Source organism: Dipodomys merriami, unplaced genomic scaffold, assembly GCF_024711535.1.
Source record: "Dipodomys merriami isolate MVZ:Mamm:240054 unplaced genomic scaffold, mDipMer1.0.p SCAF_7, whole genome shotgun sequence".
NCBI lineage: Eukaryota > Metazoa > Chordata > Mammalia > Rodentia > Heteromyidae > Dipodomys > Dipodomys merriami.
Window position 1 is genome coordinate 49,720,811 of NW_027206290.1, and position 14,517 is coordinate 49,735,327.

At 40.0% G+C, this 14,517-nt stretch overlaps 1 protein-coding gene across 9 annotated transcripts in view; it reads right to left on the minus strand.

Moving 5' to 3' along the window:
- Positions 1-14,517, minus strand: part of Trank1 (tetratricopeptide repeat and ankyrin repeat containing 1) — a 112,960-nt gene that overhangs the window by 22,149 nt on the left and 76,294 nt on the right. For all 9 annotated transcript variants that reach the window (XR_011368704.1, XR_011368703.1, XR_011368702.1 and 6 more), the window contains 4 exons: positions 11,320-14,208; positions 7,433-7,632; positions 7,025-7,162; positions 865-1,008 (listed from right to left, as the gene is read on the minus strand). Coding sequence is in view for 6 of the 9 variants with exons in the window: in XM_070006586.1 (XP_069862687.1) it covers positions 865-1,008; positions 7,025-7,162; positions 7,433-7,632; positions 11,320-14,208 (3,371 nt within the window). In the remaining 3 variants the exon portion in view is untranslated. The remainder of the gene's footprint in view (positions 1-864; positions 1,009-7,024; positions 7,163-7,432; positions 7,633-11,319; positions 14,209-14,517) is intronic.

Below are 14,517 nucleotides of genomic sequence, written 5' to 3' on the forward strand. Positions count from 1 at the left end.
GGTGGAATAGAAGCTTCTACCCTGCAACTCCACAAATGAGAAGTTTGGGTGACAAAGGAGAGGCTTTATGTAAATAAAGAATGAGAGGAAGCCAGACACCAGTGGCTCATGCATATAATCTTAGCTACTCAGGAGACTGAGATCTGAGAATCACAGTTGGAAGCCAACCTGGGCAGGAAAGTCTGTGAGATTTTCATCTTTGCTAACCACCAAAAAGCCAAAAGTGGAGCTCTGGCTTAAATGGTAGAGTGATAGCCTTGAGAAAAAAAAAAAAAACAGCTCAAGGAGAGTGCCCAGGCCCTGTCTTCAAGCCTCAGGACTGGCACCAAAAAAAAGAAAAAAGAAAAAGTCTTTGCCTGACTTATATAACTTTAACCCCTGTTTTTAACATTGTCAAATACAAATAACTTAAAAAGACAAAAAGAAAAAGAGGAAAAGCATTGAGAACCTCAAAGAGGCAACAGCACAGATAAAAAACTACACTGAAACAGAAAAGCCACTTGGAGTAAACTAGGACACAGCCAACTCTGGAAGTAGGAGAAACCAAAGCCACAACAACAAGGTAAGCCAAGTGGCCCCTCGTGACAGACTCTTAGTTCTCAAAAAATGATTTCTCAATACAGTGAGTGTCAGGGGTGAAGGTACTGTCCCTTTCCACTTTCAGACTACTGTATCAAGCCCAACTTTCTGCTAAGAGAAAGGGAGTTTCCTGGCGGCACTGACATATCTGCCTTTCCCTTCCCTTCCCCATTGTTGATGTAAAAAAATAATAAGGCAAGTTCAAGGTTCCATTTTTCGTCTCATCTTCCCTTCTAAACCTTATGTACTGATGCTGTGTCAAGTAAGTATATGGCAAAAACTCACCTTGTATATTTCTGGATTTACCATGAGGGATCGAGCCTGAGAAGAGGTAGGTTTCTCTAAGGGCTCTTCAGCCAATGGCCAGTTTCCCTCTCTGGAGTCAGATGGCGGTATAAATGAGGAAATGATCTTCCATTCTTTGTAAGCCTGAACAACAATAACAAATTAAAAAAACAACAGAACATGGTGATTTGTTTTCTTTTTTGGTCAGTTGTGGGGCCTGAACTCTGGGCCTGGGCTCAGTCCTTCAGCTCTTCAGCTCAAGGCTAATGCTCTACCATTTGAGCCATGGTGCCACTTCTGGCTTTTTCTGCTTATGTGATGCTGAGGAATTGAACCTAGGGCCTCGTACATGCAAGGCAAGCACCATACCACTGAGCCACCTTCCCAACCCCCAGCACATGTTTTGAACAGTTTTTTACCAAGGTTCAAGAGAATTGAGCCTCAGAGGATGTGGGGGGAGAGAAGCAAGCCTTCAGCCCCAGCTGTGAGGAGGTGACAATCCTGTGGATTCAGAATGGATAATAGATGGCTAAAGTTGCAGAGGCAAAGACCAAGAAAATTCACCAGACACTTGGCCAAAACAGTAGAAAATGAACTGGATATCTTATGGGAGGGGACAGGAGGGAAAGACTGGGAAAGATGATGAAAGAGGAAAAATTGTTCAAAAAGAAGTGTACTGATTATACCTGATTTGTGTAACTGTAACCTCTCTGTATATCAACTACATAAAAACAATTTAAGGAGAAAAACAAAGGAGGAGTAACAATGCTCAACAAGAAATGTACTCATTATGGGACTGGGAAGTGGCTCAGTGGTAGAGCGCTTGCCTTGCATGCATGAGGCCTTGAGTTCGATTCCTAGTACCACATAAGCAAAAAGAAAACAGCCGGAAGTGGCGTTGTGGCTCAAGTGGTTGAGCGCTAGCCTTGAGCTGAAGAGCTGAGGGACAGTGCCCAGGCCCAGAGTTCAGGCCTCACAACTAGACCGAAAAAAAAAAAAGAAATGTACTCATTATCTTACTTAGGTAACTACAACTCCTCTGTACAGAATCTTTACAATGAAATAAAATTTAAATAAAATAAAATAAAAACAGGCAGTGGGCTGGACTTGGCCAGTAAGCTGTAGTTGGCAGACCCCGGAAAAGTTAATGTAAAATGCCAAGATTAGATGCAGCATGTAGAATACAATTTGTTTTAATTAAAGACTTCATATTACACTGTCTGGTAAGCATTAGCTGGTTAACTCTCCTTTTTTTTTTGCCCATCGTGGGGCTTGAACTGTGGGCCTGGGCACTATCCCTGAGCTCTTCAGCTCAAGGCATGCTCTCTACCACTTGAGCCACAGTTCCACTTCTGGTTTTCTGGTGGTTAATTGGAGATAAGAGTCTCACAGACTTTCCTACCCAGGCTAGCTTTGAACACAATCCTCAGATCTCAGCCTCCTAAATAGCTAGGATTACAGGCATGAGCCACCAGTGCACAGATTTTCTTTTTATACAATAGTAGCTATGTGCCTAGCTGCCAGGCAGCTGAGATCTGAGGACTATAGTTCAAAGTCAGAGAAGGCAGGAAAGTCTATGGGACTTTGATCTCCAACTCATCACACATACATAAAGGCCAGAAGTGGTGGGGTGCTGGTGGTTCATGCCTGTAACCCTCGCTATTCAGGAGGCTGAGATCTGAGGATCACGGTTCAAAGCCACCCTGGGCAGGAAACTCCGTAAGAATCTTATCTCCAATAAACTACTCAAAAAAGCCAAAAGTGGTGCTGTGGCTGAAGTGGTAGAGCACTCACCTTGAGCAAAAAGAAGCTTAGGGACAGTGCCTAAGCCTGGAGTTCAAGCCCCAGGACCAGCAAGAGAGAAAGAGAGAAAGGAAGAGAGAGAGAAGGCGAAAGGGAGAGAGGGAGGAGACACACACACACACACACACACACACACACACACACACACAGAGTGAGAGAGTTGTACAAGTAGTAGAACACTTGCCTTGAGCAAAAAACTTCAGGGACAGCACTCAGGCCCTGAGTTCAAGCCCAGGACTGGCTCAAAAACAAAAAATAATGCTACTTGCTATTATATAATGTTTCAAGAATATCCAAAAGATGAAGTGGATACAGATAATTACCTGGTTTAGGTTACCACTAAACCATATGGTTAAACTAACTTAATTAACTTAAGCATTCTTTTCATTTTAATTGTATTTATTAACTGTACAAAGGGTATAATATTTAGATTTATGCATATAATACATATAATATACTCTGATCTATTCAATCTATTTTATTTTCTTAGTTAGCCTCCTTCCCTTAATACTCTCTACTTTTCCAAGTTTTCAGTTGGTTTCATTATGCTATTTTCGTACACATATATAACTTACTTCAACCATATTATTCACACATCATCCTTTCTTTCCCTCCACTCCCCTCCCACTGATTATAATTGTGTCATTATTCCTTTTTAGCTCTAGGTTTCACATATAAGCAAAAACATGCAATATATGTCTTTCTGAGCTTGCCTTGTCTTGCTCAACATGATTTAGTTCAATTTATATTCCTGCAAACAATAGAATCTCACTCTTCTTTATTGCTCCACTGTGAATGTATGCTATGTTTTCTTTACATATCAGTTGACAGGCATCCACACTTATTCTATACATTTGCTATTGTGAATAATGTTATTATGAATATGGGTGGTCATGTATATCTATTGTATGCTTACTTGATACATTTTTTCAGATATATGTCCAGTGGAGATTACAGCAGGGTCATGTGGTACTTTTGCTTTTAGCTTTTTATAGTAATCTCCAAACTGGTCTCCATAGTAACTATACTTATTCATTCCCACTAATGATGGGCTCCCTCAAATCCCATTGCCATATCCTTGCAAGAGTTTGTTATTATTTGTTTATTTGATGATGACTGTCATCGTGACGGGTGAAATGGAATCTCAATGCCATTTTGATTTGCATTTTCTTATTGCTAAGGATGTCACACATTTCTAAATGCATTTATTTGATATTTGTACTTTTTGAGAAATGTCTATTCAATTTATTGCTCTGTTTATTAATTGAATTACTTGAACTTTCAATGATTAAAATTTTAAGACCTTCATCTATTCTAGATATTCATCTTTGGTCTAAGGAATAGCTGCCAATGATTTACTGCCATTCTGTATGTGGTCTCTTGATTCTGGTAAGCATTTATTTTTTATTTTTATTGTAAAAATATTGTGCAGAGGGGCTGAGAAGGTGACTCAGTGGTAGAGCGCTTGCCTTGCATGCTTGAGGCTCAGGGTTCGATTCCTGAGCACCACATAAGCAGAAAAAAAGTGGCGCTGTGGCTCAAATGGTAGAGTGCTAGCCTTGAGCTGAAGAGCTGAGGGACAGCACCCAGGCCCAGAGTTCAGACCCCAGGACTGGACCCCCCAAAAAAAATTGTACAGAGGGGTTAAGTTACATGAGTAAAGTAATGAGTACATTTCCTATCGAGCATTGTTATGTTCTCCTTTGTTTTTCCTCTACCACCTCTTTCCTCCCCACCTCTCCAACTCCTCCCCCTACAAGTTCATTTTCAACATAGTGTTTTATACATCTCATTGTTACAATGGGTCAGCCTGTATCCTTGTTTCAGCATTTTGTTATTTCCCTTCCCCTTCCCAATTTAGAAAAATGTATATACAAGATGCAGCATACCAGAATTAAATACAGTGAAAACAGGTTGTATCCGATAAGCATGTCTTGTGTCAAATTTTTTTAAGATGAAGCATCTGCTGGTCAATTCTTGTTCTTATTTCCTGAGCAACTGGAGTCCTATTGAGAAACCTTACCTATGCTTATATCTTAAAGTTTTTGTTCCTATTCTTTTCTTGAACTTTCAAATTTTCAGGGCTTTGGAAAGGGAAGAAACATATAAAAGTCTTCCAGATTCTTCCCTTAGGACCAATAATTGTGCAAGAAAAGGCTTGGATTCTACTAGCAAGGCCATCATTAGAAAATTCAGCTTTCAAACATCTTTTCATCCCATTCACACAAGTGCGAAAGACAGAAGTATAAATGGTAATTCCAAAGGCACAATGTCTATGTGCCTCTGATCATATTTTTATGGAAATGAACTCCAGGACACAGAAAAAATGGTAATTCTTGTCGCAAGTATCCAAGGTAGTTGGGAGTAACTAGGAGGCTGTCACTCTCCAAAGATGAGGCAATATCCTACAAGCAAAAGGATTGTTGTGACCACTTCTTATACCTTTACCATAGTAATGTGGTTGAACGGGCAAAATAGATCCCCTAGAAAGAAAAATCACACACTATAGCAATAAGGATCTTCCTTCACCAGTGTCCATGGCAATCCTATGCCTAGGTGACAGATGCTGCAAGACCCTGCATGCCTGGAACACAAACAAGGAGGATGAGAAAAGCTCTATGGTTCCAATTACCTTCACTCATCCATTTAGAGAGAATCCCCAAATTCCATGGATATGTATTTTCTGATTTTATTTGAAAAAATCGGTAGAAAAGGGGTATACATAGAAATGACGATGATAATGGGAAGGGATGGGAAGGGGAAACAAAGGAGTAGGCAACAATGTTTGGTAAGAAATGTACTCATTACTTTGCCCATGTAATTGTAACTCTTCTGTACAATATTTTCACAATAAAAAAAGAAATGACAATGATATACTCATTGTGAAAGACTTTGGAAGTCAATTCATATGCGAAGCTTTAAAAGAAAGGAAATGAAAAGGAAAGATGTTCAGTACTGAAAGCATCTGAGTTTGTCTTCAGGCTCTGCTACCTGTATTATGACTATGGACAATTTACTTAATCTCAATACCTTCTGCTTAATTCTATAGAATGAAGGTGACAAAAATACACATAACCTCAGAGGACTACTGGAGCAAGACAACACACTGACAAAACATACTTCATAAACTGTAAAGTGCCCTGCAGAACTAGCTATAGATATTAAGGAAAATGTGGCATTAAAATGGCCAAGAAAAAAAACTAATGATTTTATTTAAAAGGTCAGCTCTGGAGCAGATTTTAAGATGCCAAAACCAACAGTGCTTCTGACTTAGATAAGAAGCAACCTTTTCCAGTATGTACCATATGAAATAGGAATAATATACAAGAAGGACCAAGACACAGACAGCTAAGTTCCCAACAGCTAATATTCCCCAACACAGCTAACAGACCATCTGAGTCCACAGTAAAAGATGGTGATGAAAGAAATGAGTCACAACTACTTAACAATAAAAATAAGGGCCTCACTATAGGTAGGTAGGTAGGAAGGAAGGAAGGAAGGAAGGAAAGAAAGAAAGAAAGAAAGAAAGAAAGAAAGAAAGAAAGAAAGAAAGAAAGAAAGAAAGAAAGAAAGAAAGAAGAAAAAAGAAAGAAAGAAAGAAAGAAAGAAAGAAAGAAAGAAAGAAAGAAAGAAAGAAAGAAAGAAAGAAAGAAAGGAAAGAAAGAAAGAAAGAAAGAAAGAAAAGAGTTGCTAAAACCCTAGGAGAATGGTATTGAGTTGGTGGTTCTAACAAAAAAAAAAAATAAACTAAGTATAGATAGGAAAACCATCATAAGGATTCAGGAGCCATGTTAAAGCAATGACTAACACAGAGGTAACTAGTAGTCAATCCAGGGACTCTAGCTGCCATGATCTGCAAGCAGCAATAGTGAAGCCATGCCAGATGACGGTTCTTAGGCAGGGATGGCTGGCCTTCGCCCCACATTATCTGACTCAGCAGGCAAGAACCAAGACTCACTCGCTTCCAAGAGTTGTCTTTTTATGAATTGACCACATCCAGTTCTGTTCTAACAGAGTGCATATTACTAACCTTAACTTCATTTGTAATCCTCTCATTACAACTTGCTCCAACTTTGGTATCCCCAAGAACTAAACATAACAGTAATAACAAACTGGGCATGAATATAAGAGAGCCAGTGGAAAGCACAGGGAGAACTAGCTCATGCCATACAGTAAAGCAACCCATTGTCAAAATCCATATCTAAATATGCCGCCTACACAATAAACAGACTGTTGATCCAAAACACAAATAGGCACTGAAAATAAACTCTTGCCTTGGCTCCAATTTTTTTTCCCAGAGTACAATTTCAGCTAATACATAGACTTGGACTGTTGAAAAGAATTCAGTATGACATACCTCAGAATCAGTAAAAAAGTTGTATAGAAGGACATCATCAAATTCCAATCCTTTTGCTTCATAAACAGTTAGCACAAGAGCTAATCCCAGCTCTTCTGGAATTTTCTCCTTTGCCATTTCATTAGCAACAAGTATTACCTTAAGCAAAACAAAACAAAACAGCATCAGATTCATTTTTTTAAAAATGGTAAAGCTCCAGCAGGACATAGGCTACGTCTTTACAGAGAACTAGCCAAAATAAACTTGATCAACTAGGACCTTAGAAATGTTAATTTTTTTAGTCACTCATCTATTCTTGGTTAGAGGTTACTGAATTCTGCCTTACAGAATAATTTACCCTCTCAAATCTTTTTCAAACTGCAAACTTCCCTTTTTATTTTTTGAAATATACAATACCAAGAAGCTCACCTGGTGAGCACCAAATTCAATAGGCTGGGTTTTCCTTTTGTTCCCTCGTAGCAAAATTGCCAAGTCGCTTACACTACAAGACTCCAGGACAGTTGGTTTGGGACCATCAAAGAGGCCAGAATCCCTTGGAAGGCGATCAAAAGATTCTGGGAAATAGAACTGGAGTAAATCTACCACTCCAGATGCCAAATTGAGGATTCCTGAGATAAAATAGAAAATACATGTTAGATACTGCCAACATGGCTGAGGATTTTTGTGTTTTTTCAGTTATTTTGTTCTTCAGAAATTGTTTTGCTCTGTTTTCTTCCTGAGAAACAATATTGGCCCTAGAAGTATATTAGTTGTAAGCTAATTTCTGGTCCACACTTGCTTGTCACTGTGACTCACTAATCTGGGTACAGTGGTTGAAGGCATAAATATGTTGCTGTGCTGAGTTTGTATGACCTCATTCCCAACTTATAGTCATATTTTATAGAAAACTACCTTCTCATTGTTGCAACAGGTCCACCTGAATCCTTGTTGCAACAATGAGAAGTACAAAATGTCATGTCAAAACCAGCTTTACAATGTCGGTGTGTGGGGGGGGGGGGGGGAGGGGGGTATAATTGGGTGGGGGGAGGGGGGTAAAATTGGGTGGGGGGAGGGGGGAGGCGGGGAAGGGAAGTGAAGGGTAAACAAAGGAGGAGGCTGCAATGCTTGGTAAGAAATGTATGCATTATCCTGCCCATGTAATTGTAGCCCCCCTGTACAGTATGTTCTCAAATAAAATAAAATACAATTAAAAAAAAAAAAAAGAAAACTACCTTCTAAAGTAGTCAAGACAGAAATTTAATCTAAAAAATTAGAGCTGTTACTGTGCCCATAGAAGGGACTAGGATAGAATATAGTAAGAAAACATGATTGGCCCTTACACAGCACTGGTTTCCATGGTACCAGCAGTAATAGATGTTAACTAGGGTCAACAACCAAGCCCTTTATTGCTCTTTTCCTCCAGGTTTACACCTAGCTGAGAGAAGACTACACAAAGAATAGTTGTCAGAACAGGAAAAAAAATTCCAAACAGCTTTTCCTATGGTCTCATTTCTTATCTGAGCACTGTAGGGACACTGACTAAAGCTTACCATACAACAGTCACCCTCATGAAAATCTTCAACTTAATCCTCACAACAACCATGAGAGACAATCACACTTTTATAAATAGGATTTCCAAAGTTAATAAAAACCTCAAATGATGGAATCGAAATTTAGATCTTCCTGCATCTCTCTACTTCTTGGGGGCCTTGTGCCCTTTGCCTAACACCAGATCAATTGCAATGATCAAGGCAGAACACCATGAAATGGCCTATGTGTCTCTAATGCTATTATCAAATATCACAACTATTAAAAAATACAATCCAAACAGGCACCTAATGGCTCACATCTATAATTCTATTCAAGATGTTGAAATCTGGAGGACCAAGGTATAAAGCCAGCTAAGGCAGAAAAGTCTGCAAGACTCCATCTGCAATTAACCAGCAAAAAGTCTGGCTGGAGGCAGCCCACGTGGTAGAGGACCAGCCAAGACAAGCAAACAGAAGGCCTAAGTTCAAACCCCATAATAGAAAACATTATGAGTATTAGGAGAAATTGATTGGTGAACTTAAGCAAATCATTAAAAGTTAGTAAGAACCAGTCTTGCATTAATTAGGGAATCAGAAAAAGTCATAAAACGTTATTGTAGTGAAAAACTGGAACCCATTTGAATATCACTCAAGAAAGTAGATAGTTTTTTATATTCAAGGATTAAGACAGTTAAATCAAGGAAAAAAGAATGAAGTACAAATATATAATATAACATGATAAATCTTGAAACATTATCTTAAGTAAAAGATAAATGAGTGGCACATATTATATTATTTCATTCATATGAAATGTCTACAACAGGACCTATCAATAGAAATAGATAAGTGATTCTTTGCCTTGAGGTATGAGGAAGATGATCTGAAGTGGATGCTAAATTATGATGCTTCTTTCTGGGTGATGAAAATGTTCTGAAATTAGGTAATGGTAATGGCTAAATTCCTGTGAACATTTTAAAAATCACCAGTTGAACAATTCAAATGGGTGACTTTTATGCTATAAGAATTTCTGTCTAAAAAAAAAACACTAAAAGCTGATCTCCAATGGCTCATACCTATAATCCTAGTTACTCAGGAGAGGCTGATATCTGAGGATCACAGTTCAAAGCCAGCCCAGTCAGTAAAGTCCATGAGACTCTTATCTCCAATAAACTACACAGAAAAAGCTGAAAGTGGTACTGTGGCTCAAAGTGGTAAGGCACTCGCCTTGAGTGGAAGAGCTCAGAAACAGAACTCAGGCCCTGAGTTCAAGCCTCACATCTGACAAAAAAAAGAAACTAACATATAGGGGAAATATCTACTAAACAATATTTATTCATTATATATCAATAAATATTATGTAATAGCCAGGTATAATACACATTTTAAAAAGATCAGAAGGAAATAAATGTGAGAAGAAGCTACAATAAATAAAATCAGCAAAGGATTTTAAAAGATTATTTGTAAATAATCTTATAAATCAATAAGAAAACAACCCATTAGAAAAGTAAGCAAAGAATAAGAACAAGCAATTCACAGAAGAACACAGGTCCAGTAAACAAACACATTATGAGACCTTATCTCAAGGAAGCAAAAACTAAAATCACTGACAGATGTCATTTTACACTCACTAGGAGTAAAACAGGAATGAACAAATCTGGGAGTATACTATAGATTCAAAGAGATTTGCTTAAGAAGTTACAGTCCAGAATCATGTCACACTAAGCATTTGATAGCAACCTAATATCCACAACTGGAAAATAGATAGAGAATAGTCATAAAATGTAATGGTACAGTCATAAAATTTAATGCTAACCAGAGTAGAGATGTATGAACTAGAACACCATGTTATCAACCTGTAGAAGTTTCAATAACAGGACATCTGGCAAAAAATACAGTGTATTAACATGGTAGTACATTCCTGTAATTCCAACCTTCCAGTGACAGAGGCTGAAAGATTCAGAGTCTACAGTTAGCCAAGGACTTTTTTGAGACACTTTCTCCAAAAGTAAAGGGTATGAGTGTAGCATAGTAGTAGAGCACTTACCTAACATACCAAAGCCTCAGCACCTCCTCTGCTCCCCCATCCCCCGACCCAATCCTCGCTGCACCAAAACCCCACAGTTGGAGAAAGATATGTATGGCATGACCTTAAAGTAATACTCTTGATTATTTAGTTGTAGGATATAGGATGAGAATTTGTGAGCATCTATAAAACCTTCAAGGAAATATTCCGGTATTGGTGTCATATTACTTAAACTTTTCGTGCTTCAGTTTCCTCCTATCTACAACTGGTACATTGTCTACCTTGTAGTGTTGTGAAGACTAAGTGTCATTAGTGTTTGTGAACTGATAAGCATCATGCCTGGCACAGAGAAAAGGCATAACTGAGAAAAGCACTAAAACCACTGGAGTGTGTGCTATCTCCTACTATCACCTTTTTTGCTTCTCTTTTGGAGAACAGCTGCTTTAAGAATTAATGACCTATAACTGGCATATTATTTTACATAGATTAAGTAAGTTTGAAAGTGATTTAAATGTTCCTCTGAAATGTTTTCATGTCATGTGAAACCCATTAAGATATGACTATTTAAAGATTGACTTCTACCTAACCACATCTTACATGATTAAATTACAAATGAGCGGTCACAAACATATACTAACAACTCCAAAACATGTCTCATACTTCAGCTGCAAAAATATAACAAGAGCTAGCCCTCAGCTTCAAAAGCAGCTCAAGGTCAATACCAAAGCACCTCACCAGCAGGAGAGCCAAAGGCCTAGACTTACCAGAATGAGACCTGTAATTCTGGTACAGCTGGTAGATCCTCTTGGGTTTCCGAACAGCACACTGTTTATCTACCGTATTTCTGCTGGCATAGTGGAACAGAGATCGAAGATCACTAAAACGGAAGGCCACACCCTTCATTATGCTCTGGGCTGTATCTCCAGTAAGGAACATGGCATTTGGGTCATTAATGCATTTCATCAGCAGGGCCAGCTCAGCTTGGGTAAAGTCCTGAACCTCATCACCATAGAGTTCATGGATGGACCAAGGGAGTAATTTGAGCTTTGACAGCCTCTGGGACAAATTGTACAGAACATCCTCTTCATCAAAATACCCTTTCTGGGATCTGATCTGCTGATAAAGACAGAAGAGGCTGTAGATCTCACTCCGGTCTTCCTTGAAATTGGGGGATCGTTTCCTCCCTAATTTTTTATATGCTTCTTCAGTGAGTCTCCCATCGGGGCAGCTAAGGGCTTCAAAAGAACCCTTCAGAAAAGATTTTATTTCTTTCCAAATCAATGCAGGATTGTAGGAAGTTTTTCCTTTGACCATTTTGGGCCATATCTCATTAGTGAACACTTCAAATGTCACATATATCCGAGGATCACTGTCACCTGAACGTGCTTCTGCAGATTTATCCTCCTCACTATTGTCCCCATCTGCCTCAGCCTCCTCTTCATCTTCTTGCCAAATGGGGATATTCAACTCTTCCTGTGTGGACCATCCCAATATGCTTCTCTTCAAACTGCCATCTTCATTTCTCATAAAAAATGGTTTGGGTAGAGAGGCATCAAGCAAAAGAAGGAGCTGTTTGGAAGTAACAAACAGAGGAAAGTTCTCATCCTTCAGATCCTGAAGTTTGTGGACACTGGAATCCAGTGGTTTGTAGTGACTAGTGGCCTTGGTAGACTTGGAAAGCTCAATAAAACTTCTTTGCACTTCCTGGCATAGGACATGGTTCTTGGTTACAAATATCTGGTGTAGATGCTCCAGCTGTTGGGGATGTTCTGGTACATACCCTTCTTCCAGTTGGCCACCTTCTGCAAGCTCCACTCCAGCTCCTGCTACACAAGACTCACTCTCTTGCTCCTCATCTATGCTTTCTAATGTTTCCGATTTGAAAAAACATTCCTCTTCTTCATTTTCTTCCTTACATGGGTCCTCCTTTCCAGCATCCTCTTCTAATTTTCTCTTTGGCAAGACCTGTTTGGCCAGCAATGGGCTTCCTGCCTGATCAGCTTTTTCCCAGTAAGTGTGAAATTTCTTCCATAACCTGTACAAACAGCAGGTTGTCTTCCCAGTGCCACTCCTCCCAATGAGGATGATGGGCTCCAGTGGCCTGGGGTTGAGGTTGATCACTTCATATTCAAGTTCACCCACTCGGAAGGGGTATTCCATGGTTGCTGTCATATCATTGAGGATGTTGAAGGCCATGTTGGTGCTGAAGTTGTGGAACTTCATGATGTTATACTCTGTCTCCACAGAACTAGCCGGTGGAAAATACTCAGGATCCACATACTGCCTCTTCTTCTCTGCCTCTGTGTCCTCCACATAGCAGCGAGGTATTCGCTTTTGGATTTTCATGTTTGCTGACACTTGGCCTTTGTTGATACCCTTTAGCTTCTTACGCAGAACACAGGACAAACCTCGGTTGTAGGCACTACAAATGGCCATGATGGAATCTGAAAGCTTGCAATGATCTAAGACAATGTCCCAGATCCGGATGATTTCTGTGTAGACTCTCCCTGACTTCTCCATGGAGCATGTTTTCCGATCTGTAGCAACAACCTTCTCTGGGTTCTCACTACATCTAGGAGAAAAGTCAATGGCAAGCTCCCACAGCATCCGGGCTCCTCTGTCCAGCTTTGCTTCAAAGAGCTGGATGTCTCCTTTAGAATGCTTCAGTCGTTTCTGCAAGCTCTGGGTCCACTCACCATTACCCAGCTGCTGGATGGTAAAGATTACTTTCTTTTTTAAGACCTTGGTCATCATCTTACTGGACAACTTTTTTAACATTTCTGAAGTGCATTCGATCTCCCAGGTCATGTTATCAAAGTCCTGCAGGCAATCCTCAATGTCTTGCATGCTCTGGTTGTCCTGGTCATCACTGCCCTCCCTCCCTCTGTTACCATTAGGAACAAGCTGTGAGGCCCCAGAGCCTACCTGAATAGCTCCTTCCTTGGCCTCTGGGACAGCAGAATTGTTCCTACTACAATCAGAACTTCCCACATTCGAAGTTTGCTGGAGTTTATCTTTCTTTCCTTTCATGCCAGTTCCTACCTCAAGAGGCTCAGAGTGCTGAGGGCAGTCCTCTGAGAGAGACATATCCAATTCAACCTGCTGAATCAAAACTGTGATGTCTTGCACAAGGCGATCTCTCAGGGAAAGGGGCCTGGTGGCTTCAGGTTCCTGCCTGCCCACCTGGGTATCAGGGAGAATTTCCCAGATATTAGAAACTGTGGCTCCTGCAGAGAGGGTTCTAGCAGAGATGTCACATGGTAGTGACTTGAAGGAACCCTGGGACTTGAGCTGAGACATATGACATGGGGCAGAAGGCTTCGAGAGCTTCCCAAAGTGGGCAGCAGAATCTTGCCGGCTCTTCCGCTTGCTTTCTGTTAGTGCTTTGTTCCAGGCCAAAAGCAGGGCATCATTCTTCTTAATCCGGTACCGTGCATCTTTGCCTTCTTTGTTCTTCAGGTTAAAGTTGATGTCAAACTTCACCAGCAAGTCGACCAGCTTCTTTGTACGCTTCAGCATGCCTTTCTGGAAGAGGAGGTGCATCAGTGTGTTCCCATTGCTATCCTGGATATTCGGGTTCAGGTAGTAAAATTCCGCAGGGTTAGACCAAAATAAGTCCAACAGGTGACTGAGGAAGTTAAAGCCAATGTCAGCTGAAAGATAAAAAAATACTGTGAATGCAGAGTCATTCTTCTCAGGAGATAGAAGACTGGGTTTGAGAGAGGTCAACTTATAACACTGACATCCTCCAAGGATCTGATACCCATTAAATAACCCAATGCTCTCAACCAAAGTGACTTGACCCATGAGACTTCTGACCATGTCTGGAGACAGCCTAATTGTCAAAATCAGGAAAGTTGGCAGCAAATAGGTACAGGGCAGGGATGCTTCTGAACAGCCTGGTTTGCACAAGTAAGCTCCTTAAAAATATTACCCAGCCCAAATGTCATAGTACCTCCTGA